The sequence below is a fragment of the Mixophyes fleayi genome, chromosome 3 (assembly GCF_038048845.1).
Source record: "Mixophyes fleayi isolate aMixFle1 chromosome 3, aMixFle1.hap1, whole genome shotgun sequence".
Lineage (NCBI taxonomy): Eukaryota > Metazoa > Chordata > Amphibia > Anura > Limnodynastidae > Mixophyes > Mixophyes fleayi.
In genome coordinates this window covers 258,770,544-258,796,819 of record NC_134404.1, presented here as the reverse complement: position 1 = coordinate 258,796,819, position 26,276 = coordinate 258,770,544, and the positions used below count along the sequence as shown (strand labels likewise).

The following is a 26,276-nucleotide window of genomic DNA, read 5'->3' as shown; positions in this document are numbered from 1 at the left end:
CTGTAGATCTCTGACAGGTTACCATGAAAGAGAGTCATAATCCTAGAAACGATTTTCTTTTACTATAAAACATATACCTCTGGAGCTTGGAGATTAGCTTTTGTATGCCCTTCAAGGGTGCATTAGAACATGTATCAACAATATAGAATATCCTACAACAGTCCTTCATGCCTAACATGTTCATCTGTCCACGGCATGACTTTTAGCTCAGACAACATTTAAATAATACATATTCATCAATAACATCATCCTAAGTCTATCAACAATGTCATATACGATCTCCTTCAGCTTGAGTTAGTATATACACTCTAATAATATCAACAGTTCTTTTCATCAACACTTGTCGGGCGGGCTATTGTCTGTTCGTTCTTCCCAGTCTCCCAATACTCAAGTTTCTTTGAACGTGAAACAGTGAACAGTCTGCTGAATATTGGGAGACTCCAACTAAAGGACCTAGCTTTTTACCTTTCCCTTAGTGACCTCCCACCCCATAATTCGGGTACCTCCGGAATATTTAGAGGAACATATAATCTATGAGGCACGTGAGAGCACACCCAGCACTTAGTTTGGTCTAAAACCTTACCCACCCAGGAATGATAATCATTCTCAAGGATGCCCTCTCAAGTCCGAATATTCCTGGACTGGCATCGCTTAATGTACCTCTCTTCAACTATGGGGTCAATGTACTTACGGACGTAATACTCCTCAGACAATAGCACCTCGCGCTTTCTCCAAACTCCAAGGTCTCCAAATTCTCCTTTTACCACTGAATTGAATAGAGTAATTGGCTAGGCCGATTATGCTACCAACTTCTCCTTCATCCCCACCTGTTCACCATTGAAAGAATTGACTGTCCTGAAAAGAGAATGAGATGAGAGAAACACAGAACAGGAAAAACTACTAATTCATGCTGGACAACTGTCTTTGCAAAGTCCTTGGCTCAGGTGTTGTTAACTGCAATTGGGGTCTCCCAGAACAGATTCACGTGTGTAATTGGAACCTTCTCTGGGTGTTGGCTCCTCTGCAGTGGATGGAATGGGTACCGGTGTCTCTCTGCTGCCCCTAAGGACGTGATGCTGGTCGTCAACACTTGGTACCTGTCTGTCAAACAACCTGAGCATAGGAAATTACAGTTCCCCAAATTACTTTCCCAGTCCAACATCCTGACAGTTAGTGTAACACCTCAGGAGACAGTGCTTTGAACGTTCTCAGTTGCTGTCTCACTATTTGCTTTTCCTCTCAAGGTCTAGAAAACTCTCTCTGTTACAACTCATTACAAGAAAAGGTCAAAAACATTTCAAAAGACAACAAGTTAAGAGGCAATTTAGGAGTAATTTTGATAGTGGGGAGGACTAGTGGCCAAAGCTACCAGCCACTCCAATCAAGTTTCAACCCTCATTCTATTCAATTCGTTCTAGGTAGTACCGTTACTTTATTTTCCCACTGGTTTGTGGCTGTTTAAAAGTATGTAACTCACAATCACTGATCATACATTATACAGTTATTACCAATAACATGAATACTACTATCACCTTTTATAACTCTAGGGATACCACATTGAATAACAAAAGCCCTGAGTATGATACAGTAATACATTAGAAATATTTCAATACACCTTTACCCAGATATATTTCATCGGTACACCAGTGCATACCTGAGGATCCTGCAAGGTGGTAATTGGATGACGTGGATTTGTTTTACCCGGAGAAAGTCCATCTGAAGGAGGGGTATGGGATGGCTCTATTGGTAACATCTTCCTGACACTCTTTTAATCAAGACAGGACATTGCCTTCCTACTAGCTTGAGAAGAAACGTCTGGTGCACCCCAATATACCCTTACCACCTAGCACATACCTTCTGTACCCAGCTGAGCCAGACCATGTGCTGCCTCCGCTAGATCTGGAAGATACACTCTCAAAGCTACTGGTCTACCTTGTCCATCTTTCCAGGGTCCAGAAGACTCCTGACCAGCTCCTTTCACCTTCTAGACTGTTTATTCTCCAGGTAACACAAATCTCATATATTATTAACTAACAACATAATTTAAAACAATACAATGATAAAACAAAACATAGATTTGTCAGCTGTCACATAAAACCCTGCTGTCTATTTGACAGCCATGTCCGTCCTGGTGTGACAGTCATGTACAGTCATGTGTGTAAGTGTGGACTTAACTAACAGCTACTTCAGTTAGTAACTGTGTCACTGTCACAAGTCCTCCATGTAATGTCCTACTCATGTACTGCCATTGCTATATAAAAAGTTTTTCAGTCGCCTCAACGTCGCCCCCTAGACTAAATCGGCTGAATCTGCGTTGGTATGCATTTATTGGACATTGTCTATGTACCACCTCAGCCCTCCCCTGTTTTGTCTTTCAAGTCATAGGCAGTCAGGAGAGTCATTTGCGTCCGGACATAAATTGCATGCAATTGCGTTCATTGTCGTAAAGGACCGTTTCAGACCATGCACAGAGCTATTTCACGCAAGATACAGCACACAAAGGGACTTATGTCCAAACATGAATCAGGCCCTCAACACATTTATAATAAGGTTAGTAATAATCATGTTCCAAGTAAACCCAATCAATTCTGAATGGGGGTGATGCGGTACACCATAAATATGCAGTGTTTATGTGACATTACTGTATTCATGTAGAATATAAAGTAAGAGGTCCTTTCATACTTGCAAGCAATGTTAATTCAGAAATATGATATATACTGTACTCTACATTCGCAAATGACTACTCGCTATATGTACCTGTACATTCTGGGATGATCTCTCTGTAAGTATATATGATGTTTGCCTGATGTAAACCTGGCAGATTTGCTACTGTTGCAGAGTTAGACACATCTTGTGATCCGTAAGATAAGCGCTTTTTTTGTGTTTGCCATTTTAAGCATAAGTTTTGTCATATATGCGTGTGCAACTCGGCATCAGTGCATAATTACAACACACACTCGTCAATTATCTTCCCCTTAATCTTTTTTGAATGGAAATTTTCTATCAAAATCAATTGGATTGTAGATCGATTATTCCATCTAATCAATCGTTCCAATATGATCAAATAATTTAATTTACAAATTTTGGACCTTTACTGTTGGCTACCATAAGAGGTGGAAAATGTAAACCATCATCGCCGACTTTCTGAATTATGTGTGTAGGTTGAAACCGTCACCAGCTATTTTTTCAAGCATTAAGACGAGAGGGACTAATCAAGTTCTGCAAGTACTGTTCATTCTCTCACTACAAAGTCACACTGTTTTCTGTATAGCTCCTTATTACTCCAGATAATATGGTGCTATTCCACCTAACTGGCCAGTTATATGTTTATTGGGCCTATTAGGTGTCTGAGCAATCATGTATATATTGTTTTGCTTACTGTACATAATATATAGTATATTGAACCAGATTTCTGTGTTATACCTTTAGATTACTATGTTTCCTCTTTGATGGTAAGAGTGAGCACAGCCAAATTCTGTTTTCTTTTTTATATTGTTTAAGAGAGCTACATACTCTCTTGGCAGCAGTTTCTCTGCTCTTACTTAAAACCAAGCATGTTTTGTATTTGTTTACTATTCTTGTTATCTGTATTCACAGTTTAACAAAGGTAGTTATAACATGCTGCATATGTAATATATGGTTAACCATATGTCACCTGTGAAGATAACTGTTTAATGTCTACTTGTGTGTATGCAGTGGCGCACCCAGGGGGGGTTTCTGGGTCTCCAGAAACCCCTCCCCTCCACTAACAAAGTGCTCCTACATACGGCGCTGTCAAAGAAGCGTCCACGGCGGTGCTGTATTGTATACAGCACCGCCGCGGATGCTTCTTTGACAGCGCCGCTGCTGCTGTATAGTACAGTGCTGTCGAAACTGAGCAGCTCTCTCCCTGTGTTTTTTGTGGGGTTTTTTTTTGGGGGGGGGAGACCCCCCCTCCTAACAATCCTGCGTGCGTCCCTGGTATGTGACAGATACTCTTTAAATTTTGACAAGCTTTTCAAATATTTAGCTATTGCTCTGATATCCTCATCTCTTGTCTCAAAGTATTTTGGCTATAGTGTATATTTTCAGTGTGAGAAAGCCTTATAATTTATGGTGATACGTATTAGAGTTTATGCAGACATTTCTCCATTTATTTTGCTTTATAGATCTCTGATTAAGTGCAAACTGTTTCCTGGACTTCAAGAAAATCGGACAATATGTTCAACACAGCAAGATGACACATTAGTAGAAAAGATGAAAAGCTCAGTGGTAAATTGCTTATCTCTGTTGCACTTTTGGTAGTGCTAAACGTAAACCGTTTCCTATAAATGTGATTTTTGACAGCTGTCGTATTGCCAGGCACTCTAAACTGCAGGAGAAACATTTCCAGGTTCACTCTGAGTTATAACTAGTGGTGCAAGTGTGGATGTATACGGTGGTATGCCATACCGCCACTTCTAAATAGCTATAGCGCCACAAGTTTCCAATTAGACCACTGGTTATAACTCTATATAACTATATATAACACACGCAAAATTGACACATACAATAAAGATAATCCTCATGCACAGTACGCTGTTTAAAAAAAGTAATAAATTAAAACATTGTGTAGCAATACTCAACTAGTCCAGCACTAGAAACCCTGGAATATTTTCAATTAAATAGGGTAACCATGGTTTTGGTTCCCCTCCGTCAGAGTGAGGTGGGTCAGGACTGTTGTGGTTGCTACAATGGGGTAGGTGTAAAAACAGCATGCATGCTTATATGAATTACCCACCCTGGGGTTCTTCCCAACCCCTTGGACTGTAGGGGCCAAACTAATTAACAAAATTGGGACCCCTAGGGTGGCAACTTTGCCAATCCTGTGGTCCTTGTATAATGAACAGGGGCTCTAAATCCCTGCCCATTATAATAAAAGATTGAACAAAAGAAACCTCCAAAAATGCACAAACACAATTTGAAAATAAACCAGCCAGCCAGTCATGAGTGGCTAGCATGGGAAAATTCTTGTGGTTCGTTAACTGGTGAAATGGATTATCATTTTGTGTCGGTTGGCAGTAGAGTACAAGTGGGTGTTTTTTTCAGTTTTTTTCCCCCAGGTGGACCATATTGGTTCAGAAAAGAACAAAATGATTTTTTTATATTTAATAAAGCGGTGATCAAGTATTTTGGGGAGTATTAAAGTTTGCTTTAAAATAATGTATGTTTTTTTCACTTTTTCGATATAATGGACAGTGACCCTGTCCAGTGTACAGGGACCATTGAGGTTGCCACTTCAGGCATGTCACTCTTTTTAATTGCCCCATTCTCCACAGTTAGGGGGGAGGGGGGGGGGAGGAAAAGTCCATGCACTTTTCAGCATGAGGTCTGGCAGTCTCTGGGAGAAGAGTGCTCCTGTTTTTCGCGCACCAATAGAGGCACCAGTCGTGCACTGACCATTCGGGAGCTATTTTCACTATGGTACGGGAATCATGCTTGTGGTCTCCATTGCAGTGGAAACCAGTCTATTACTGGAGCTGGTTTAGCATTTGAAGGTAACACAGTTTGTGTTTAAACAGTGCCATGTGCAAAGGGACTTTTTTAATTATGTAAATTTTGTATGTGATTAGTGTGTTTAAATTACTCTGAGTTTGTCTGAAGATACGTTTGTCCGCTGAAGAGCAACATGCAGGAATGCCCCATACAATGGTTCCTCTCCACCCTTTTGTCTCATTACAATTATCTAGCTCTGCATAATCAAATATTTTTTCTACACTGGTCCCACAGTAAGAGATGCAGACGTGTGCTTACTGTATATTTCACTATGAACCCCTTCACTCCTCTCCTGTGCAAACTGCTGCTTCTCCACTGCTTCTGTGCAAATCGAGGTTCACAGTAGATTGTGTTCTGTATAAATTACATTGTCTTTGTGTAAAGTTATTATTGTGGTAGACAGTGACTTTGGGAGCCATGAGTTGTCTTCCTACGTCCCTTTTGTTCTGTTCCCCCCCCCTCCCCTTCCTGAATAAATTTTGGATGGGAAAGTAAAATACATATATCTCGGGAAGGGGAGCCTATAAATATAGCGGTGAAGGTGACACACACGTTATCTTTCCCTCTCCATATCAGACTATTCTTTCACAAATACTACATGTTTAAATATGCTGCATTACTGAGCTATCTAAATATTGTTGATATATTTTAATGTTACTCTTTTATCACCTCTGCCCCTTCTATCCTCAAATTTGTATATGTTAAGCTTATTCTTTCCTTATAAGATTTATTGATAGCCCATAGACCATTTTATTAGCCTTTTTCTGATTGATTCTAGTTTATTCATTTCTTTTTGTAGATAGGGTTCCCAGTTTGTATACAATGCTTGATGTTGTATTAGCAATAAAATTAAGAGCTAGAAAGACTCAATTGTCTACTTTACAGGTAATGCTTCTGCATCCTGTGTGGCCCTGGCTCAGATTTTACACTAGGGTACCTATGCCTTTTGCTATATCACTTTCCCATTAATTTATTCAGTTTACTTTCTCCCATAATTATTCCCTCTTTGTAAGAAGCAATTTGCTTAATGTAGGCTGATTTTTAAATATTGTCTTTTTGAGAAAATAAAATAATTTGTGCTTAAAACATTAATGGTTTTATTTCACAGAAAGAAGTTCTTCTTTCAGATGTTGTTGGATGCACGGTGATTGCTTTTTTATCATTTGCGGTTAGTGCCAGCACAGTGTTTCTCTCACTAAGAGTAAGTAGTATGTTTATGGAATATATGAAATTGCAAAATAGCATTAACATTTTTTTTGTAGCTTTTAGATTTTTGTTTATATTTGTACCACATAAAATGGAGATTTGAATAGCTAATTGTTGTGTGACACTGATACCCGGGAGATGACAGACACAAACAACTTCTTTTTGGAAAATCAGTGCATTTTGTTATTCACATCACAAATAGCACAGCAGGCTTTTTTCAGGCTGACATCAGGCAACCCTCTCTCTATCAAGACACAATTCAGCTGTCTAGACACCAGGCAACTGGCTGGCATCAGATGCCACGCACACAAGAACAGACAGTATTTTATCCTCCACCCAAGCACAACAAACCAACAAATCAGTTACACCCATGTTCAATGCACCTGTGTGTTTGTATGCTGCAAGAGAAATCCAGAAGAAATTTAACCCTGCCTGTAGCCTGCTCATGCAGAAGGCTTGGCTTTTTGCCTATTCTTCTGTAGCAGAGGTGTGACAAATAAGCCTCTTTGTCACGATTGTTTAAATAAAAAAGGAACAATGGTCTTTACTTTTCATGTCTTTAATACAAGAGAATTTGCAAATTAAACTTTTAGAAACAAAATGAAACATGCTCCTCTCTGCACTGAATGCCATGGCCAATGGGATAAGCTGACTAATAAAGGAGAAACATTCTAAAGATTATTTATTTGTTTTTAAAAAACAAAAAGTAAATAATAAAAAAATAAGCTATTCTAAAAGATATTGCTAGATATACTGAATGTTTTTGAGACGCTGTTGATTCAGAAAATATTATTTCACCCGATTAGATACACCTAGAGGGAAAGTTAATTTCAGAAGGAGTTGTACAAAATGAACAGCACTTTTAATTCTGCAAGGTCCAACTTTAATCTGGGTATAAAAAAAGTGAACATTAGATTATAAGTAGAGATGTTCACTGACCCCCGTGTTCTGGTTTTGGTTTTGGATCTGGATTAACTTTGTGTTTTGGTTTTCATTTTGGATACCTATTTTTTTTTCTGAAATCCCTATTTCTTTGATAAAATCACATAAATTCATCACGGCAGTTCATAGCACATCTAGGAAACATTGCCACACAGCAGTGGCAGAAAAGAGAAGTGGTTCAAGATGGAATTGTCCTTGAATCAGTTATGGTTCATTTGATCGCTCCACCCTTTCCTTGGATAACTATGGTAATTCTACAACTAATACATGGCAATGAGCACTGACCCCCCCCCCCTTCCTCCCCCCCAGGATGTGTGCTTTTATCAGATCCAGACGAATCCAGGGTGCCAGACAATGCACTAAAAAGAGTCATTGTAATTCACAGCAAAGAGCAGGTTGATCACTGAGCTTCGAATCAACCCCAATTCACAAAAAATATAATATAGTTAGGTACCTTTGACGTAAAGTGCAGATTACAAACATTTTGTGCAATACTGATAAAATAGCAGCAAAGTGGAAGGTAATACATATACACGTCTATTTAGACATCCATGCTTACATTACTTCTGCAAGCAACATTGTTCTTTGTTAATAAAACTGTTGTCTTTATACTGTTCAAAAAAAATTACAAATAATCTTCCACCATTCTTTGGATGCTGATAGTTGATAGTAGGATCAGGTGGAGTTACAGCAGAGGTGTCACTGATTTTGGTCAATTCTTTTACAGTAGACAAGACCAGATGTCAAAATGTTGTACTGAGTCATCTGTATCATCAATGGGTATCCTTGATTTTTGCAAAGAACACAACAGTATATAACACATGTAGGTAACATTGGCACACAGCGGTAGCTGAAAGGAAAAGTGGTGCAAGATAGAATTGTCCTTGGGTCCTGCCACCCACCCTTATGTTAAAAAGGACATGCACACTTTAACAAATCAAGCACTTTAGCGACAAGGAGTGGCACTTTTGAGGCTGATGTGCTTGGTTTGTTTGGGCCCCAACAAAACAAGCTAACAATGGCCTTAAAGCACCTAAGGTAACAGTGCTGTTAATGAACTCTACTGTGGAAAGATGTTGTTGTTATTATCCGCAGCCTCATGCTCACCTTCATCAGTTTGTACATCATCCTCACACATTATTAATTCATCACTGCTGGAATGCACCATTACATAAGTCTCAGTATTCTGATGTAATTGGCGGGAGAGGCCTTCCTCGTGGAAATTTAAGTTAATTTTTATGAACATCATCTTTTCCACATTTTTAGGAAGTAGCCTCCTACGCTGATCGCTGACAAAGTTCCCGGCTGTGCTGAAAACTCTTTCCGAGTACACACTGGAGGGTGGGCAGCTTAGGCAGTGCAAAGCGAGTTGGTACATGGATCTCCAAATTCCCTTTTTTTCCTCCCTTTTTTTCCTCTCTTTTTTCCGAAAGGGACTGTCTGATGTGTCTATTTCTATGCTGTCATTAAAATAATCCTCCACCCTCCTTTGGATGTTGATAGTAGGATCAGGTAGAGTTACGGCAGAGGTGTCACATTTTTTCAATTCTTTTAGACCAGACCAGTTGTGAAAATGTTGTGCTGAGTCATCTGCATCATCCCTGGGTCTCTTGGGAAAGCTAAGTTTTTTCCTAGCAGCAGTTGAGTAAGAAACTCAAGGAGGAGACGCCGTCTTGTCACGTAACACTTGAGCTGTCATCTTGCTCACCAGGAGCTCCTTGTATCTCTTCAGATCTGGGTCAGTTGGAAACAAAGAGAAGACATAGGTCTTAAACCTAGGATCAAGCACAGTCGCCAAAATGTAGTGATCCGATGTCAAGATTTTGATAACCCTTGGATCCTGGCGAAACGAATAAAGTGCTTTATCTACAAGTCCGACATACCTAGTGTAATTGCTTTGTTTCATCTACTCCTTCAGTTTCTCAAGCTGCTTTTCCAAAAGTCTAATTAGGGGAATCACTTGACTCAAGCTAGCAGTGTCTGATCTCACTTTACAGGTGGCTACTTCGAATTGTTTCAACATCTTGCACAACGCGGAAAGTATTCTCCACTGCGCTTGAGTAAAATACAACCCTCCCTCCTTTCCCAATGTCATGGCTTGTGGAGTAAGGGTGGATGGATTTTCGCTGTTCCTCCATTCGCAGAAACATATACAGGGTGGAATTCCACTTTGTCACCACCTCTTGCTTCAGTTGGCGGCTGCTCTTGTAGATGCTGCAATCTCCTTTGTTGTTGCTGAATGCCGGAAATGTCCAGATATTTTACGGGCCACAGACAGCATCTCCTGCACGTCCCTGTCATTTAAAAAGCTCTGCACCACCAAGTTTATTATGTGAGCAAAACAGGGAATGTGATGGAATTCACCCAGCTGTAACGCTCTGACAATATTGGTGGCTTTATCAGAAATGACAAAAATGACTGAGGAGAAATGACTGAGGAGAGTCCAAGCGGGATAAGCCATGTTGCAATGACATCCCTTAGTTTTTGTAACATTGTCAGCTGTATGCCTCTTAGTGAAGCTGGTGATACACAGAGTAGCCTGCCTCTGAAAAATGTGATGTACTTGGGTACATGCTGCTGCTGTTCCTGCTGGTGAAGGCGAATCACCAACCCAGTGGGCTGTCACAGTCATATAATCTTTAGTTTGTCCAGTTCTGCTTGTCCACATATCTGTGGTTTAGTGTACAGAATGGCATTTTGTAGCCCAATAATTAAATTTTTACGAACCTTCTGGTAGAGGGGAGGAATAGCTTATCTAGTAAAATAGTGTTGTGATGAAATTTGGTAACGGGGACACAAAACCTCAAGTTACTGTCCAAAACTAGCTGCATTAATAGTGGATATTGGGCGCAGATCTAATATTAGCATAGTCACCATGGCGTCTACGATCCGCTTTGCGACTGGGTGACAGCATTCATACTTGCTTTCTCTTGCAAAGGATTGTTTACCTGTCCATTGTTGTAAACTACTAGTAGTCTCCTTCTTGTTCTGCTTCTGGGATGAAGATTCACCCCCGAGCAGCAGCAGCAGAAGTGGGACTAACGCTCAAGAGTTCTTCTGAGGAATTCAGGATAGTGAAGTCATCTAGCCTTAGCATCTTGGGTGCAGGACTAACTCCGATCGTTACTGAGGATATTGATGAGGACGGTGTTGTGGGTGTAGATTGCAGGTGTCGGGATCTAGCTGAGAGAAGGGACCTAGCTGATGCTGGTCTGCTTGTTGTTAATTTTTAGCATAAGTTTCCAATTTTCCCAACAGCTTGCCACGAACTCTCGTCAAATGGTGTAACATGGATGAGGTTCCTAGATGATTAAGGCCCCTACCTAAACTGACTGACAAATGCTACAAATGGCTAGACAACTGTTGTCAGGATTTGGGTAAAAATTATTCCACACATAAGAGGTGGATTTTTGGTCTTATGCCCAGGCATGACAATGACCTTCTTCTGATCACGTGCAAGAACTGCTTCCACTTTTGCAGGACTTACACAAATAACATCATTCTCATCAACATCCTCATTAGCGCCCTCATCAGGTACACAAATGTACCCCTTATTCTGTTGCAATTACAAATGGGCTTACTCAATTTGTGTATCAATGGCTACATTTGGGCTGCTCATTCACACATCTGCAGAAATGCTTAAAGGGGCCTACCTAATGGCTACACTACCAGAAAGGCCAGGCATACACATAGCTCTCGTGGATAGACTCTCCTCAAGGATTTGTGTCATTTCTGAATCTGAACATACATTTTCGTCTATTGCCTAACTGTTTTCTTCCAGCTCGGTTTTTCTGATTGACCTTAGAAGAAGATGCCTCAGTGACAGTTGCAGAACTAGCACTCATAGAGAAAGGTGAAGGCCTCATTCTTTCCTTGCCACTGTGTGTGTAGAATGGCTTGTTGGCAATTTTATTTTTTTGTGCAGAAAACTTTGCCTGGATTACAGGTCTTTTTTTCTTGACCAAGGTAAAATGTGTGTTTTTTACACTTTTGTTTCCCTGACTTAAAAACACTATGCACTTTAATGTAGGCTTTAGCAAATGACGTAGAGGGATTATTATCATCATGACTGGTGGCAGCAGCTGCTTGCTGCTCCTGCTCTTCTGTGTAGTGCTGTGAATCCATTTTGATAACACAGTCTAATGTGACTGCAGATTTAGAAGACCAAGCCTGTCAGCCCTATTATTTCTATTTCAGCAATGACAATTAGCAATGGAGCAATGGAGCTCTCCTCTTTGTGTGGTACCTATATAACATCGTACAATTTGACTGTAGAATTAGGCCAAGACTGCCAGCCCTATTACTTCTATTTCAGCAATGACAATTAGCAATGGAGCTCTCCTGTTTGTATGTTACCTATATAACACAGTTCAATGTGACTGCAGATTTAGAAGACCAAGACTGCCAGCCCTATTATTTCTATTTCAGCCGTGACAATTAGTAATGGAGCAGTGGAGCTCTCCTGAATGTCACTGGAGACTTTGAAGAATACTGTTACACCTCTTCTTTCTTTTCTACCATGATGCTCCCCAACTGCACTGGAGACTGCCAAGAACTGTGTTACCCCTTCTGCTTCCTTCTGTGAAATGGCGCTGGATCGCTGTGGAGGGCGGTACTTATGGAATCCAAAACTCGCGAGATCCGACAACGTAACAATGATGGTTTGCCTCTTTTTTAATTCCAATGGCGCGCGAAAGGGCTCGGTACTTGGATCTGCTAAGTTTGAGTGTGTTTGGTTCTCTGGGAACCAAGACTGCGCATCTCTATTAATAAGCAATATAATATGCATACTTAAAAGAGTTTTGCTCTATAACAATCCATAAGTTAACTCAGAACTAAAGCCAAAATAATACAACAATCCACTAAAGAAAAGATTGATTACATTGACTTCAGTTTTATAGACTAATAGAGATTGCTGTTTGCAATTTAGCATTTAAGTGTAATCATGAGCTTGATAGTAGGGTCATATCTGTAATGAAAAATTTTATTAAGTAAATTGATCAAATTAAATCCCTTTAAAACGTTCCGAAGTTAACACTTTTATCAACATTTGAAGATTTACATTGAAAATACATGTTGGAGTGAAGAATGCTCAGGAATACATGATCTGCAGCTCTGACATCAAAGTTAGTGTTTTTCTCGTTCCTAAAGCATAATACCACCCTAATATGTTTTTCAACTTCTACCCTCGCCCAACTGCAACAACTGTTAGCATTCCATGTCAGGGATGCCCGTAGTTTAGAAGAATGCAGTTTGGGAGAATTCACACCTGCCGGAGTTCCAATGTTTCTCTGCTTGTTGGCAGCCAGGAATTTACATCATGCTGAGTGTCACGGTCTGCTGTTACATTGACCCCTGGGTCTATGTTTAAACTGCATCTAATTGCCTATGATGCTAAAATGAGCTAATGCTGCTGCCTTGCCAAGAAATATAAAATTTCTGACACTCATTTAACAGGCTCATACACTGGCAAATAGAAATTGGTGCTCTTATGGTCCAGAAGAATGAAAAATACAGGTCAAATGTGCAGGACTTGGTACCAGGTCTTGTGGCTTTGCAGAGCGTGGTGCTTTCTGATGAACCATAGTGATTACCTCAGCAATTAGAGGATTTGTACCTTATTAATTTGCTGGGATCTTTTAAAAACAACTGGGATTTTGGACATTTGTTTTTCCCAAGAATCAATACCAACAGGATTATTGGATTCTAATATGAGCCATTCAAATATATAGACAATTGAGAGTCACACACAGCATTTTTAAAATCAACTTTAATTTGCTTACCACAAAACATTTCGCTGCTTTTTTTATGTATACTATTTTATCTTACAACTAATAAAAGTTATGCTTTAAATAATATGCATTTAGGTTTGTATGAGAAACAATAGTAATTTTTTTACATGTGTACTTTAGTGTGCCCCAGTTTTTGATCCGGCCCCTTCTGTTCTTCATTCCTTGTTGAATGTAAACCATTGCTGGTTGGTAGCACCTTCTTACAATCTAACTTTTGAGAGACATCCTAGAGATCTAGGAAACAATATATTAAATTAACTAATATTGTATTAAAAGGAGTATTACAGTCCTTATAACAACGTACTAGTGCGACAATTTATGTTCTCTAAGTATGTATTTTATGTTCAGTAGATATTAATGTATTCCATTGGGGGGGGTAACAACTTTTTTTTCAATTTTTTTTTTTTTTACTGTTTTACCATTAATGCCTATATTAATAATTGGAGACATTAGTTCTATATCTATTTTTTTTCTGTGCGGTCTTTTGCGATTTTATAATCCACAGGTATTGGACGTATCCTGTAGTGTCTTGTGTAGTAGAGCGCAGCAGAACTGCACACCAATTCATCAGCATATATATATCTACTATATAAATGCCTAGTGGCGTGTGTGGAAAAAAAACAAAACAAGCTGCAGCGCCACCTGCTGGGCAGAGTTATACACTGACCTATATATTTCTTGAAGGAGAAGTGACAGTTGGGAGTGGTTGGTGGTTGCCGGGGGGGACAGTGGGGAGTTTTTAACACCTTAAGTAGCTTGATGAAGGATGTGGCGATGAAGATGAAGGATGAGATGATGGAGAAAAATGATGAGGTGGTGACATGTGGACAAAACCACGTTAAAAAAGGGCGCTTGCGTCGGGAAGTAACGCTCTTCCCCTGAGGAGGCCTGGGCTAGGCCCAAATGCATGACAAGAACCTTTTTAACACCTTAAGTAGCTTGATTTGACTAGAATGCATGAGTATCATGCACGGGTTAACTTGTGTATATATATATATATATATATATATATATATCCTGCCTGTAGTACCACTCTTTAGGGGCGGGCTGGGCAGGGGGGCATCGGCCCCCGGGCCGCTCAGAATTTCCGCTTTTAGGGCTGGGGGGTAGGCCGGCCGGCCGGCCGCCCCCCGATGCAATTTCTCCGGATTTTTTACCAGCAATCTCCACTACTTCGTGGTAAAGTCTGGAGATCATTGCATCCTGTGTCTGTTATCTTCAGTGCTTTGCTTCGCAGATCCATCACACCTTGTGTGTTATCTCCACTACTTTGTGGTAAAGTCCTGCCGACCATAATATTCAGCATCTGTTGTTTACTGAGTTCTTTTGCTTTTTCTGCCATACCCTATCGTACTGCATCTTGAAATCTGTGTAACTGGTGTTTAATAAAAACCACTTTGTTAACTACGCTCTCTCTGTGGTTTCATGTTGGGAATCCTGACAGCCTTCTTCTGTTGCAGCCCCGTTGTGCCCCATTGCCTAGCATCCGGACGCATCTCGTCTTCATGGTCATGGCTGGTGGACGCATGTGTAGTTGGTGCGCATCCTCGTTGCTAGCCAACGGGACACTGGCTGTTTGGTGGTCAGCTGTTCTGCCACCCTATTCACTGCCACCAATGAGAGAGCAGTATTGTCTATTTAAAGTAGGCTCTGGCGCCATTCTGGTGCCAAAGTGTTAAGGTCCCCTAATGCTCTAGCGATCCTGTTTGCTCTCAAGCATCCTGACTGACTCCTCGGCTTCAGACTTGGCGTTCCCTGACCTCCCTTGTGGATCTCCTTCTGGCATTAATAGATTTCTTGGCTTGACCTCCAGCTTCCTGACTACGCTCCTGTCTGACCCTGTTGTACCTTTCTGCTCGCACGGCCCAATCTCGAATTGCCTGACCACGCTTATTCACCTATTGCTTCAAGGTAGACAAAATAAATGCAGACAAAGGGTATGAAGGATCCTGCTCATTAGAGAGCTTACATTCTAAGTGGAAGAAAGCACAGCTGACACAAGAGGAGTAAATGTGTTTCAGAGTGGAGATTGAGATAGTTGTGAGGGTGCATTAGTGTGAATAGTGTTATCGAGGATAAGGTCACCTCTAATAAAGGGATAGGTTTTCAAAGAGCATCTAAAGATTTGTAGGCTGTGGGAAAGTCTGATTGAGTGTGGTAGGGAATTTCATAAGTGGAGAGCAGCACGGGAGAAGTTGTGTAGGATTGAGAGGTGATTACCAGAGACAAGACAAGGTGCAGGTCAGAGGTAGATCTAAGAAGGCGGGAGGGAGAGTATTTTGATATGAGATTTGAGATGTAAGCAGGGGTAGTGTTGTTAAGGGCTTTGTAGATAAGGGTGAGTAATTTGAATTTGATTCTGGAGGACTCAGGGAGCCAGTGTAGGGCTTTACAAAGTGATGCAGCAGATGTGGACCAGTGAGGGAGAAAGATCCATGTTGCAGCAGCATTTAGGATGGATTGAAGTGTGGATATATGGGTGTCAGGAATGCCAGATAGCAGGAGGTTGCAATAGTCAAGACGGGAGATGATGAAAAAATGGATAAAACTTTTGGTAGCATGTTGAGTAAGAAAAGGACGTATTCTGGCAAAGTATTTAAGGTGGAGTCGACAGGACTGGGAGAGAGTCTGGATGTGAGGAATAAAGCAGAGGCCGAGGCCGGGATCAAGACTGAGGAAATGGTGGTGTTATTGACAGTGAGGGAGATTTGACAGCAGTTGATGAGTTTGGCAGGGGTGGGGAAATAATAAGCTCTGTTTTGGACATGTTAAGCATTAGATAGCTTTGGGACATTCATGGGGAGATAACAGAAAGACAGTTGGTTTCACAAGATAGTACAGAAGGAGAAAGGTCAAGGAAGAGATATAGATTTGGGTGTCATCAGCGTAGAGGTGGGTTTGGACGCCGTATGAGTGAATTAGTGCCCCAAGAGTGTACAATGAAAAAAGTAAAGGGCCAAGAACAGAGCCTTGTGGGACCCCAATGGATAATGGGAGTGGATGGGAGGATGTGCCAGAGTTAGAAAAACTAAAGAAACAGTTCAATAGGTAGAAAGTAAACCAGGAAAGAACTGTGTCACGAAGGCCAATTTAGTGAAGAGTGTGTAGGAGAAGAGAGTGATCCATAGTATCAAAATCAGAAGAGAGGTCCAGGAGAATGAGTATGGAAAAATTACCAATAGATTTTGCAATAAGTAGATCATTGGTCACTTTTATGTGAGAAGTTTCAGTGGAATGTTGGCGGCAGAAGCCTGATTGCAGTGAGTCGAGAATGGAATGAGAGGAGAGAAAGTTAGACAGGCGTTTGTACACTAATCACTCGAGTAGTTTGGAGGCAAAGAGGAGGAGAGAAATAGGGCGGTAATTGGAGAAAGATGCTGGATCGATAGATGGTTTCTTTAGAATATAGTGAGATGAGTGCATGTTTAAGGGAGGATGGAAATGTGGCAGTGGAGAGAGACTGGTTAAAGAGGTGCATTAGAGATGGTCATGCAGTGGAGAAGAGGGAGTGGAGTAGTTGGGAGGGAATAGGTTAGAGTAGGGTGAGATGATAAGATGAGTACAGAGACTTTGTCTTCAGTTACTGGAGAGAACGAATTAAGGGTGGATTGGGAAGTGTAGGTAAAGGTGGGTGGGTAGAGTGAGTGGAGTGAGTGGAATTTGGCATGAGGAAATATCTTGTCGAATGGTGGCAATTTTGTATTTCAAACACATTTATGTTTGTAATAGGTGGCAAAATCATGGGCAGTGAGGGAGAAAGGAGGAGGAGGTGCAGGTGGGCAGAGAAGTGAGTTGAAAGTGGCAAAGAGGTAACGTGGGTTTGAAGACTGGGTGAATTTTAGAGATTTGAAGAATGTTTGTTTGGAAATTGAAAGTGCAGTGCTGCAAGATGAAAGGATGGCTTTATAGTGGGGGAAATCGGGAGAGGAACCAGATTTGGCGCTCTGCAGTGCAGGAGCACTTTTGCAGGTGGCGGGTCTATTTGTTGTGACATGGCTGGGGTTTGGCTTGTCTGAGACTATATCTAAAAGCTGGAGCTGCATTGTCTAGGGCAGAAGTGAGTGTTTTGTTATAGAAAGAGGCAGCCTGATTAGGGCAGGACAATGCAGTCATCGGAGAAAATAGTTGTTTTAATGATAATGAGAAGTAGATTGAGTTAAGAGTACTAGGTTTGGTTGTGTACGTGTGTATTTGGGTGCAGGGGGAAGGTCATGAGGTAAGGTGGGGCTGAAGTAAAGTAGGTTGTGGTCGGAGAGTGGGAAGGCTAAATTGGAGAAACTAGAGATGGAGCAGAACCCGGAGAAGTCAAGGTCGAGGGAGTGCCCATCACATTGGGTTGGAGATTAGATCTATTGGGAGAGACCAATGGATGAAGTAAGTGAAAGAAGTTTAGTAGCAGAAGAGACAGTGGGCTTATCAATGGGAATGTTGAAATCACCTAGTATGAGTGTAGACAGGTCAAAGGATAGGAAATAAGTGAATCAGGCCGCAAATTTTTCAAGGAATTGGGAAACTGGACCTGGGGGCAAATGTATCAAGCTGAGAGTTTTCCGGCAGGTTTGAAAAACCAATCAGAATCTAGCTATCATTTATTTAGTACATTCTAAAAAGTGACAGCTAGAATCTGGTTGCTATAGGCAACATCTCCAGTTTTCAAACCCGCCGGAAAACTCTCAGCTTGATACATTTACCCCGTGGGGGAGATAAATAACAGGAACACTTAGGTGGAGAGGATAAAATTAGAAATGCTTACTGACCCACGTAAAGTGGTTTTGGTTTTGGATCTGGATTAGCTTTGTGTGTTGATTTTGGCTTTGGCAAAACCACCCTCGTGTGTTTTGGTCTTGGTTTTAGATATGTATTTTTTTTAAAAAAATTGCTAAAATATGGTAAAATCACATAATTTTGCTCTTTTTTATCCTACATTATTATTAACCTCACTAACACTAATTGCAAGTCATTTGCAGTTAATTTTGACCACCACACAGGTCACATTATCATTTTCATACACTTTCGAACATGTATGACCCTACACTTTTTGGTGCAAATTCAGAAGAAAAGCCTGCAAGGTCTAGTATATTTGTATTTCAGCAATGACAATTAGCAATCGAGATTTCTTTAACACTGCTACCACCCTCCTCTTTCAATTCTCTAAGTTTGCCTGCCCAACTCCTCTACACTCTATCCTACCCCTTCTGTATCCCTCTCTCAATTGGCGCTAGATCACCATGTAGGGCGGTATTTATAGATTCCAAAACTCACGAGATCCGACGACGTCACCATGACTCGGCTCAATACTCGGATCCCCTATGTTAGGGTGTGTTCGGTTTCCGAGGAACCGAGCCTAAGCATCTGTAGATAAAATAGACGGATAGTGTGGACTTCAAAGAAAGAGAATGAGGGGGAGGGTTCAGAGGATATGATTTGGAAGGTGCAGCTTGGAGAAAGTAGAATGCCTACTCCACCACCTTGTCTCTTTCCAGGTTTAGGAGTGTGGCTGAGGGTATGTCCCCCATAGGAGAGATCTGCAGGGGATGTAGTGTGAGAGGAGGTGAGCCAAGTTTCTGTAATGGCAAGGAGGTTAAAGAGGTGAAGGATACTTTACCGCCTCCTGGCTGGGGTTATTGGAGTAGCCAGTTTCTGTCGCTCTGACACGACGAGGTCCAGGAGGATCCTGACAGTTGGGTGCAGAGGGTCTAGCAGGAAAACAGAGATGGTAACAGCGATCACAACTGATCTCAGTGAGTAGCTGAACAGATGTTGGAACAGCAATGACAGTTGAGCTCTGTGGTTTCCACAGCTGAATAGAGAAGGTAGTTCTGTAGATCCTAAAGCAGCCTTGTTTTTTAGGTATTAATCATAACATCAAGTGCTGATAAGGTACTCTTCTATTCATTCATAATGAAGAAACAGAATGATAGTTCAACATAATACAGTCATAATTATAATATTTTAGTATCACTAGCGGACATCAGTAGCCAATAATGAGAAATGATTGTTCTTATGCTTATGTAAATTGTAATATATCACATTCTGGACATAATTGTCATATGATTTACTATTCAAATCAACTCTGATCATACATGATATATACTATATGAATCAACTCTCATCATTTTCTTATAGTTAATTAAATGATATAGTTGTTAGGCAGTCGCGGCGGCCGCAAGCACCGCCGTGACTCAATGTAGCTCTACCTGGTGTCCCGGCCGTCGCTATGATGACCGGGACATCACTTCCGGTATTTCGGACCGACCGTTGCCAGGGCAAGGCCCGGACGCCGAAAACAGGCTGCAGGTGCTCCGGCAGGCTGAATAGCCGGGCACATGTCTCATAGGGCCGCCTGTGGGCTGATTAATATTATTTACTAATTAGCATGGGGGCTGTGAGCGATTGCAGAGCTAGGCTCTGACTGGCTACCAGGAGTACTTAAGGCAGTGAGGGCTGAGCCTCACTGACGGTTATAGCTTTTTTGCCCAGTCTTGCTGACCTGCTCCTATTTGCTACTCCCTGTCCTGTGGATACTCTGTTTGATTCCCTGTGTATGACTCCTGCTTGGATTATTGGACTCTGCCTGTTTTGCTCGTGATCCTGATACTTTTTGCCTGTACCTTGGACCTTGCTATCGTGCTTGTGACCCCGACCTCTGGCGTGTTTATTGATTACCCTGATTGCCTGTGACCCTTGACCTTGGCTATCGTTTTGACTACCCGCTACCTTCTAGCAGTCTCCTGGCCCGCCGCTGTAGTCCTGCATTGCCAACCCACACTATACTTGGAGCTAAGTCCTGGGGGCATCCGAGAACCGGTGAGCGCCTCAAGCTCAAAGGGAAAGGCGGCTGCTATCGGCGAAGATCTCCGTCATCTAGTTCTGTGGGTTGGTGATCATGGCCAGCAGCCTAACATTATAACCGGCCATACAGACATTCCGGAGACGAAATTGGGATGGATGAAAGCGGAACCAAATTGTCTCCATTTCAAGCCCTGGTGGGTCATGTTAAGACCCTTTATCAAATGGTCCGGGGATTGTCCCAGCGTTTGTCCGCTCAAGAGGAGGACTCCTGGACTACACTAGCCATTTCCGGTCCCGCAGATGAACGCAAGTTATATTTGCCAGACCGGTTCTCCGGAAATAGAGCCATGTTCCGGAACTTTAAGGAAAGCTGCAAGCTCTACTTTCGCCTGAGACCTCGGTCTTCTGGTTCGGAACAGCAGAGGGTCAGGATTGTCATCTCTCTCCTTCAGGGTGACACTCAGTCCTGGACCTTCACCCTGCCTCAGACGAGTCCTACCATGCAATCTATTTAAGCCTTCTTTAATGCATTGGGTCTGCTCTACGATGACCCTGACCGAGTTGCCTCCACTGAGGCTCATCTACGGGCTCTAAAGCAAGGACGACATTCTGCAGAAGAATATTGTGCTGAGTTCCGCCGATGGTCGTGAATGGAATGATCCAGTGTTACGCAGCCAGTTTCGTCTAGGACTGTCAGAGCAGATCAAAGATTCACTGGTGCAGTATCCTACCCCCACCTCGTTGGAGACCCTTATGCAACTCACCATTAAAATTGACAGGACAATTAAGGAGAGGAAGATCGAGAAAGAGACATCCTCCTTTTCTTCTGCATATATTCCCGTCCTTATGGATATTAAAGAACCCATGCAGTTAGAGGCATATCGCCTCTCCCCTGAGGAAAGAGACAGACGGCAATCACAAGGTCTTTGTCTCTACTGTGGTAATAAAGGTCACTTCTCCCGTTTTTGTCCTAACAAACCTGGAAAATGAGCATGCCTAGGGAACGAGGGGAAGGTTCACTTAGGTTTGCAAATTGTTTCCTCAAAGAATGCTGTCCTGATTCCCGCACAAGTCACTTTCGGTGCCTGTTCCGTGACTCTGTCGGCCTTCATTGATAGTGGAGATGCAGGCAACTTTCTTGACATTGAGCTCAAGTCTGCTATTACTGTCTGTGGCTTAGATGGGAGTCCATTGTCTGGTGGCAAGATTATCTGGGAGACCCCGCTACTGCAATTAAACATAGGAGCTCTCTATTCAGAGTCCATGGCCTTCTTCCTTCTTCCTTATCGACTGTCTGTCAGTTCCGTTGACTCTGGGCCATCATTGGTTTTCCCGTCATAACCCTGTTGTGAATTGGGTGAAAGGAGAAATTATCCAGTGGAGCTCTTATTGTACACAGTCTTGCTTAACTATGCCTCTGCGATTCATTCAGTCAATTCCTGAACAGCTTCCCTCACAATATCATGAGTTCTGGGATGTGTTCTCCAAAAAGGCTGCTGGCTCTTTACCACCTCACCGTGACTTTGACTGTGCTATCGAGCTTAGTCCTGGTTCTAAGTTACCCAAGGGACGCTTGTACTCTCTCTCTGGTCCGGAGACCAAATCGATGCAGGAATATATTGATGAAAACTTAGAGAAAGGTTTCATCAGGCCATCTAAATCTCCAGTAGGAGCTGGATTGTCACTATCCGCCTGGCAGCTCCTACCTTTTGGACTTTATTATTTGTATTTGTTCTTTTTATGTGGTTGCAGCAGTACCTCCGATGTCCAGAGGTGCTGCTATTGTGCATTTCTTGTGCTTTAAGGGTTAACTTTTCTGTTCTCCAATTATTCCATGCACCTGGGGTGTGGTCTCTTTTTCCCTTTATATACCTGTTACTCCCAGCACACAGGGCTGGTTATTGTTGTCCTATTCAGATGTCATATCCTGTGGTTTCACCCTGTGATTCTTCCTCCTGCATTGTTCCTGTGTTAATACTGGATCTCATCATTCATTCTGCTGATCTGTTTCATAAGTGAACCTGGGACTTACCTGTGCATTTCCCTGTATATGCTGCCTGGAATCTTCCCTCACCTTCCATTTACCTGCAACTACTTAATATCTGGTATTTCTGCAAACTTATGATTTCATCACCTGTTTATATTTTCCAGCAATAAACATCGTTTGTTTTTTCACCTATTCATGGCTCCTTAGTGGTATTTCTACGTTGTTTTGTGACATGGATGCTTCTTCGTATCTAAAAAAGATGGAGGACTAAGACCCTGTATTGACTATCGAGGACTGAATCTCATTACAGTAAAAAACACCTATCCCCTTACTCTCATCTCCGTACTGTTCAATCAGTCAAGAGGTGCTACAGTCTTCACTAAAATCGATCTTCGTTGAGCATATAACCTCATCCGTATCAAAGAAGTAGATGAATGGAAGACGGCGTTCAATACACATTCTGGCCACTATGAATTTCTGGTCATGCCGTTTGGTCTTAGCAACGCACCTGCAGTGTTCCAAGATTTGATTAACGAAGTTCTTCGGGAGTTCCTTGACTATTTAGTGGTTGTCTATTTAGACGACATCCTCATATATTCCAAATCATTATCTATACATCGGGGTAACGTCAAACAGGTTCTACAGAAGTTACGAGAACACCACCTTTACGCCAAACTAGAAAAGTGTGAGTTTGAGGTGCAGAAGGTATCCTTTCTGGGTTACGTAAACTCTTCTAAGGGATTCTCCATGGATCCAACCAAGGTCCAAGCTATCCTGGATTGGGTGCAACCAAATAATCTTAAGGCGGTACAGAGGTTCCTGGGCTTCGCCAATTATTATAGAAGGTTCATTTCGTGGCTTTGCTGACATTGTGGCTCCTATTGTCGCCCTGACCCGCAAAGGAATGGATCCAACTAACTGTTCGCCCCAAGCAGTAACCGCATTTGAAAGCTTAAAGAAAGCCTTTGTATCCGCTCAGGTCCTTAGACATCCGGATCCTGAAAAAACATTTATTCTTGAGGTTGATGCTTCTGACGTCAGTGCTGGTGCTATCTTATCCCAGAAGGACCCTCATACTCACCGCCTACACCCATGTGCCTACTTCTCCCGTAAGTTCTCTTCAGCAGAAGCCAACTACGATGTGGGCAATAGGGAACTTTTGGCAATTAAATGGGCCTTTGAGGAGTGGTGACATTGGCTGGAGGGTGCTACACATGGAATCTCTGTTATTACAGACCATAAGAAATTACAATACATACAGTCGGCCAAACACCTGAACCCCAGACAGGCCCGTTGGTCGATGTTTTTCACCCGTTTCAATTTTGTGATCACCTACCGACCAGGTTCTAAAAATGTCCAGGCAGATGCCCTATCTAGAAGCTTCTTGGCACATCATGTTCCAGTTACAGATTCTGTGCCCATCGTCCCCTCCTCCATAATCCATGCGGGGTTAACCCAAGGTCTGAGTACCACACTTCGCAGGTTTCAAAGATTAGCTCCTGGTAATACTCCAGAGGGATGTTTATTCGTGCCAGTTCATTTAAGAAAGGCAGTCCTTGCAGAAGCACACCATAGGAAGGCTGCCGGACATCCCGTGATTCATAAAACTTCGGAAATCCTCTCCCGTACTGTATGGTGGCCATCATTACCTGCTGACGTCAGGAGTTATGTCCTCTCTTGCGAGGGTTGTGCCAGGAACAAAGTTCCCAGGAATCATCCTGTAGGCCAGTTGGTTCCATTGCCCATTCCTGCAAAACCCTGGACACACTTGTCCATGGACTTTATAGTCGATCTGCCATTCTCTGCAGGACACAACACCATATGGGCCGTCGTAGACCGGTTCAGCAAGATGTCACACTTCATACCACTAACCAGGCTTCCTAGTGCTCGAGATTTGGCTATCCTGTTCATCCAGCATATATTCCGTCTACATGGACTTCCTATTGATATCATTTCTGATCGTGGGTCCCAGTTCATAGCACTATTCTGGAAATCCTTCTGTACCCTCCTTGGAATCAAGATTAGTCTTTCGTCTGCATACCACCCTCAGTCTAATGGGCAAACTGAAAGGGTTAACCAGTCCTTAGAACAGTTCTTACAATGTTATACTTCAGAATTTCACGACAACTGCTCCTCCTTGTTACCCTGGGCGGAGTTTGCCTTCAATAATTCATGTCATTCATCTACTCAAACCTCCCTATTCTACTGTAATTTTGGTTTTCATCCCAGATCCAATTCTGTAACTTTTAGATTGAAAATTCCTTGTTCGCTGAGGATCCCCAACACATTCCATTGCTCTCTACTTAAGTTTGTGCTATACTCTAATCAATCCCAGCCTTCGAGTTCACCTTTGCAGAATAGGAACAAACCGCAGAATTATACCATTCAGAAGATTCTCGATTCTAAGCGAGTGCAGGGGCAGGTGCACTTCTTGGTAAAATGGAAGAATTGAGGTTTGGAAGAGTGGTCTTGGGTTCCGGGAAGACAACTTCATGCTACTAAACATCTGAAAGAATTCTTCAAAAAATTCCCTAAGAAACTCCAAAAAACATACAGGTAGGTTATTTGCCTCCTATCAAAGTTGACACTAGTCTCTCCCTCTCTGTCTGTCTGTCTCACTCTCTGTCTGTCTGTCTGTCTATCTGTGTGTGAGTGTGTGTCTATATTAGGGAATTTAGACTGTAAGCTCCAGTAGGGCAGGGACTGATGTGAGTGGGTTCTCTGTACAGCGCTGCGGAATTAGTGGCGCTATATAAATAAATGATGATGATGATGATGAAACCAGGGTGTCGGGGTTCCTTAACCCCTCCTCAAGGGGGGGTAATGTTAGGCAGTCACTCACTGTAGCTCCGCCTGGCGTCCCGGCCCTCGCTATGGCGACCGGGACGTCACGCCCAGTATTTCGGGCCGACCATTGCGAGGGCAACGTCCGGACACCGAAAACAGGCTGCAGGCGCTCCGGCAGGCTGAATAGCCGAGTGCATGTCTCATAGGTCCGCCTGTGGGCTGATTAATATTATTTACTAATTAGCGGGGGGGCTGTGAGCGATTGCAGAGCTAGGCTCTGATTGGCTACCAGGAGTACTTAAGGCAGTGAGGACTGAGCCTCACTGCTGGTTATAGCTTTTCTGCCCAGTCTTGCTGACCTGCTCCTATTTGCTACTCCCTGTCCTGTGGATACTCTGTTTGATTCCCTGTGTATGACACCTGCTTGGATTATTGGACTCTGCCTGTTTTGCTCGTGATCCTGACACTTCTTGCCTGTATCTTGGACCTTGCTACCGTGTCTGTGACCCCGACCTCTGGCCTGTTTATAGATTACCCTGATTGCCTGTGACCCTTGACCTTGGCTATCATTTTGTCTACCCGCTGCCTCCTACCAGTCTCCTGCCCCACAACTGTGATCCTGCATTACCAACCCACACTACACTTGGAGCTAAGTCCTGGGGGCATCCGAGTACCGGTTAGCGCGTCAAGCTCTAAGGGAAAGGCGGCTGCTATAGGCTAAGACCTCCGTCATCTAGTTCTGTGGGTTGGTGATCAGGGCCAGCAACCTAACAATAGTCCTCAGTTATTAGCAGAACCGCTTTTGATTTTGATATTCACAATCTTTTAAGCACACCATTTCATTATTCTCTTCTTCTTTTCTATCTTTTTAAATTACTGACATAAAGATTATGATTTTACATTTTTGTTCTCTGTGAATATTAAGTGTCTTTGAGGCCTGTTACTTTTAGCCTAAAATCCACCACAAAATAGTCGGTTTTGCGTGTTTTAACAAGTTCTGAAAATCAGATGATAATTAACTGGGCAAAACCCTGTTATTTAAGAAATATCCCCCTTTCTCTTTTTCTTCTTTCATGATACAGTATATACTCTTAAGGTGCACCTCCTGTAGCATTCAAATATATAAACTAGATGATTAATGAATTGTTTCAAACAGTTTCACATTAAATATTTTGTACTCTACGTTCTGTGCGGGTGTTCAAAACAATTGCTCTTTTCAGAACATAGATCTGGTCAGATTCAGTTAAATAACATTT

The 26,276-nt window shown here is 42.2% G+C and overlaps 1 protein-coding gene across 1 annotated transcript in view; it reads left to right on the top strand.

Annotated features, from left to right (window-relative positions):
• PCNX2 (pecanex 2) overlaps positions 1-26,276 on the top strand; it is a 433,517-nt gene that overhangs the window by 170,709 nt on the left and 236,532 nt on the right. Inside the window, exons 17-18 of the mRNA XM_075203493.1 lie at positions 4,149-4,251; positions 6,623-6,715. Coding sequence (XP_075059594.1) covers positions 4,149-4,251; positions 6,623-6,715 — 196 coding nt within the window. The remainder of the gene's footprint in view (positions 1-4,148; positions 4,252-6,622; positions 6,716-26,276) is intronic.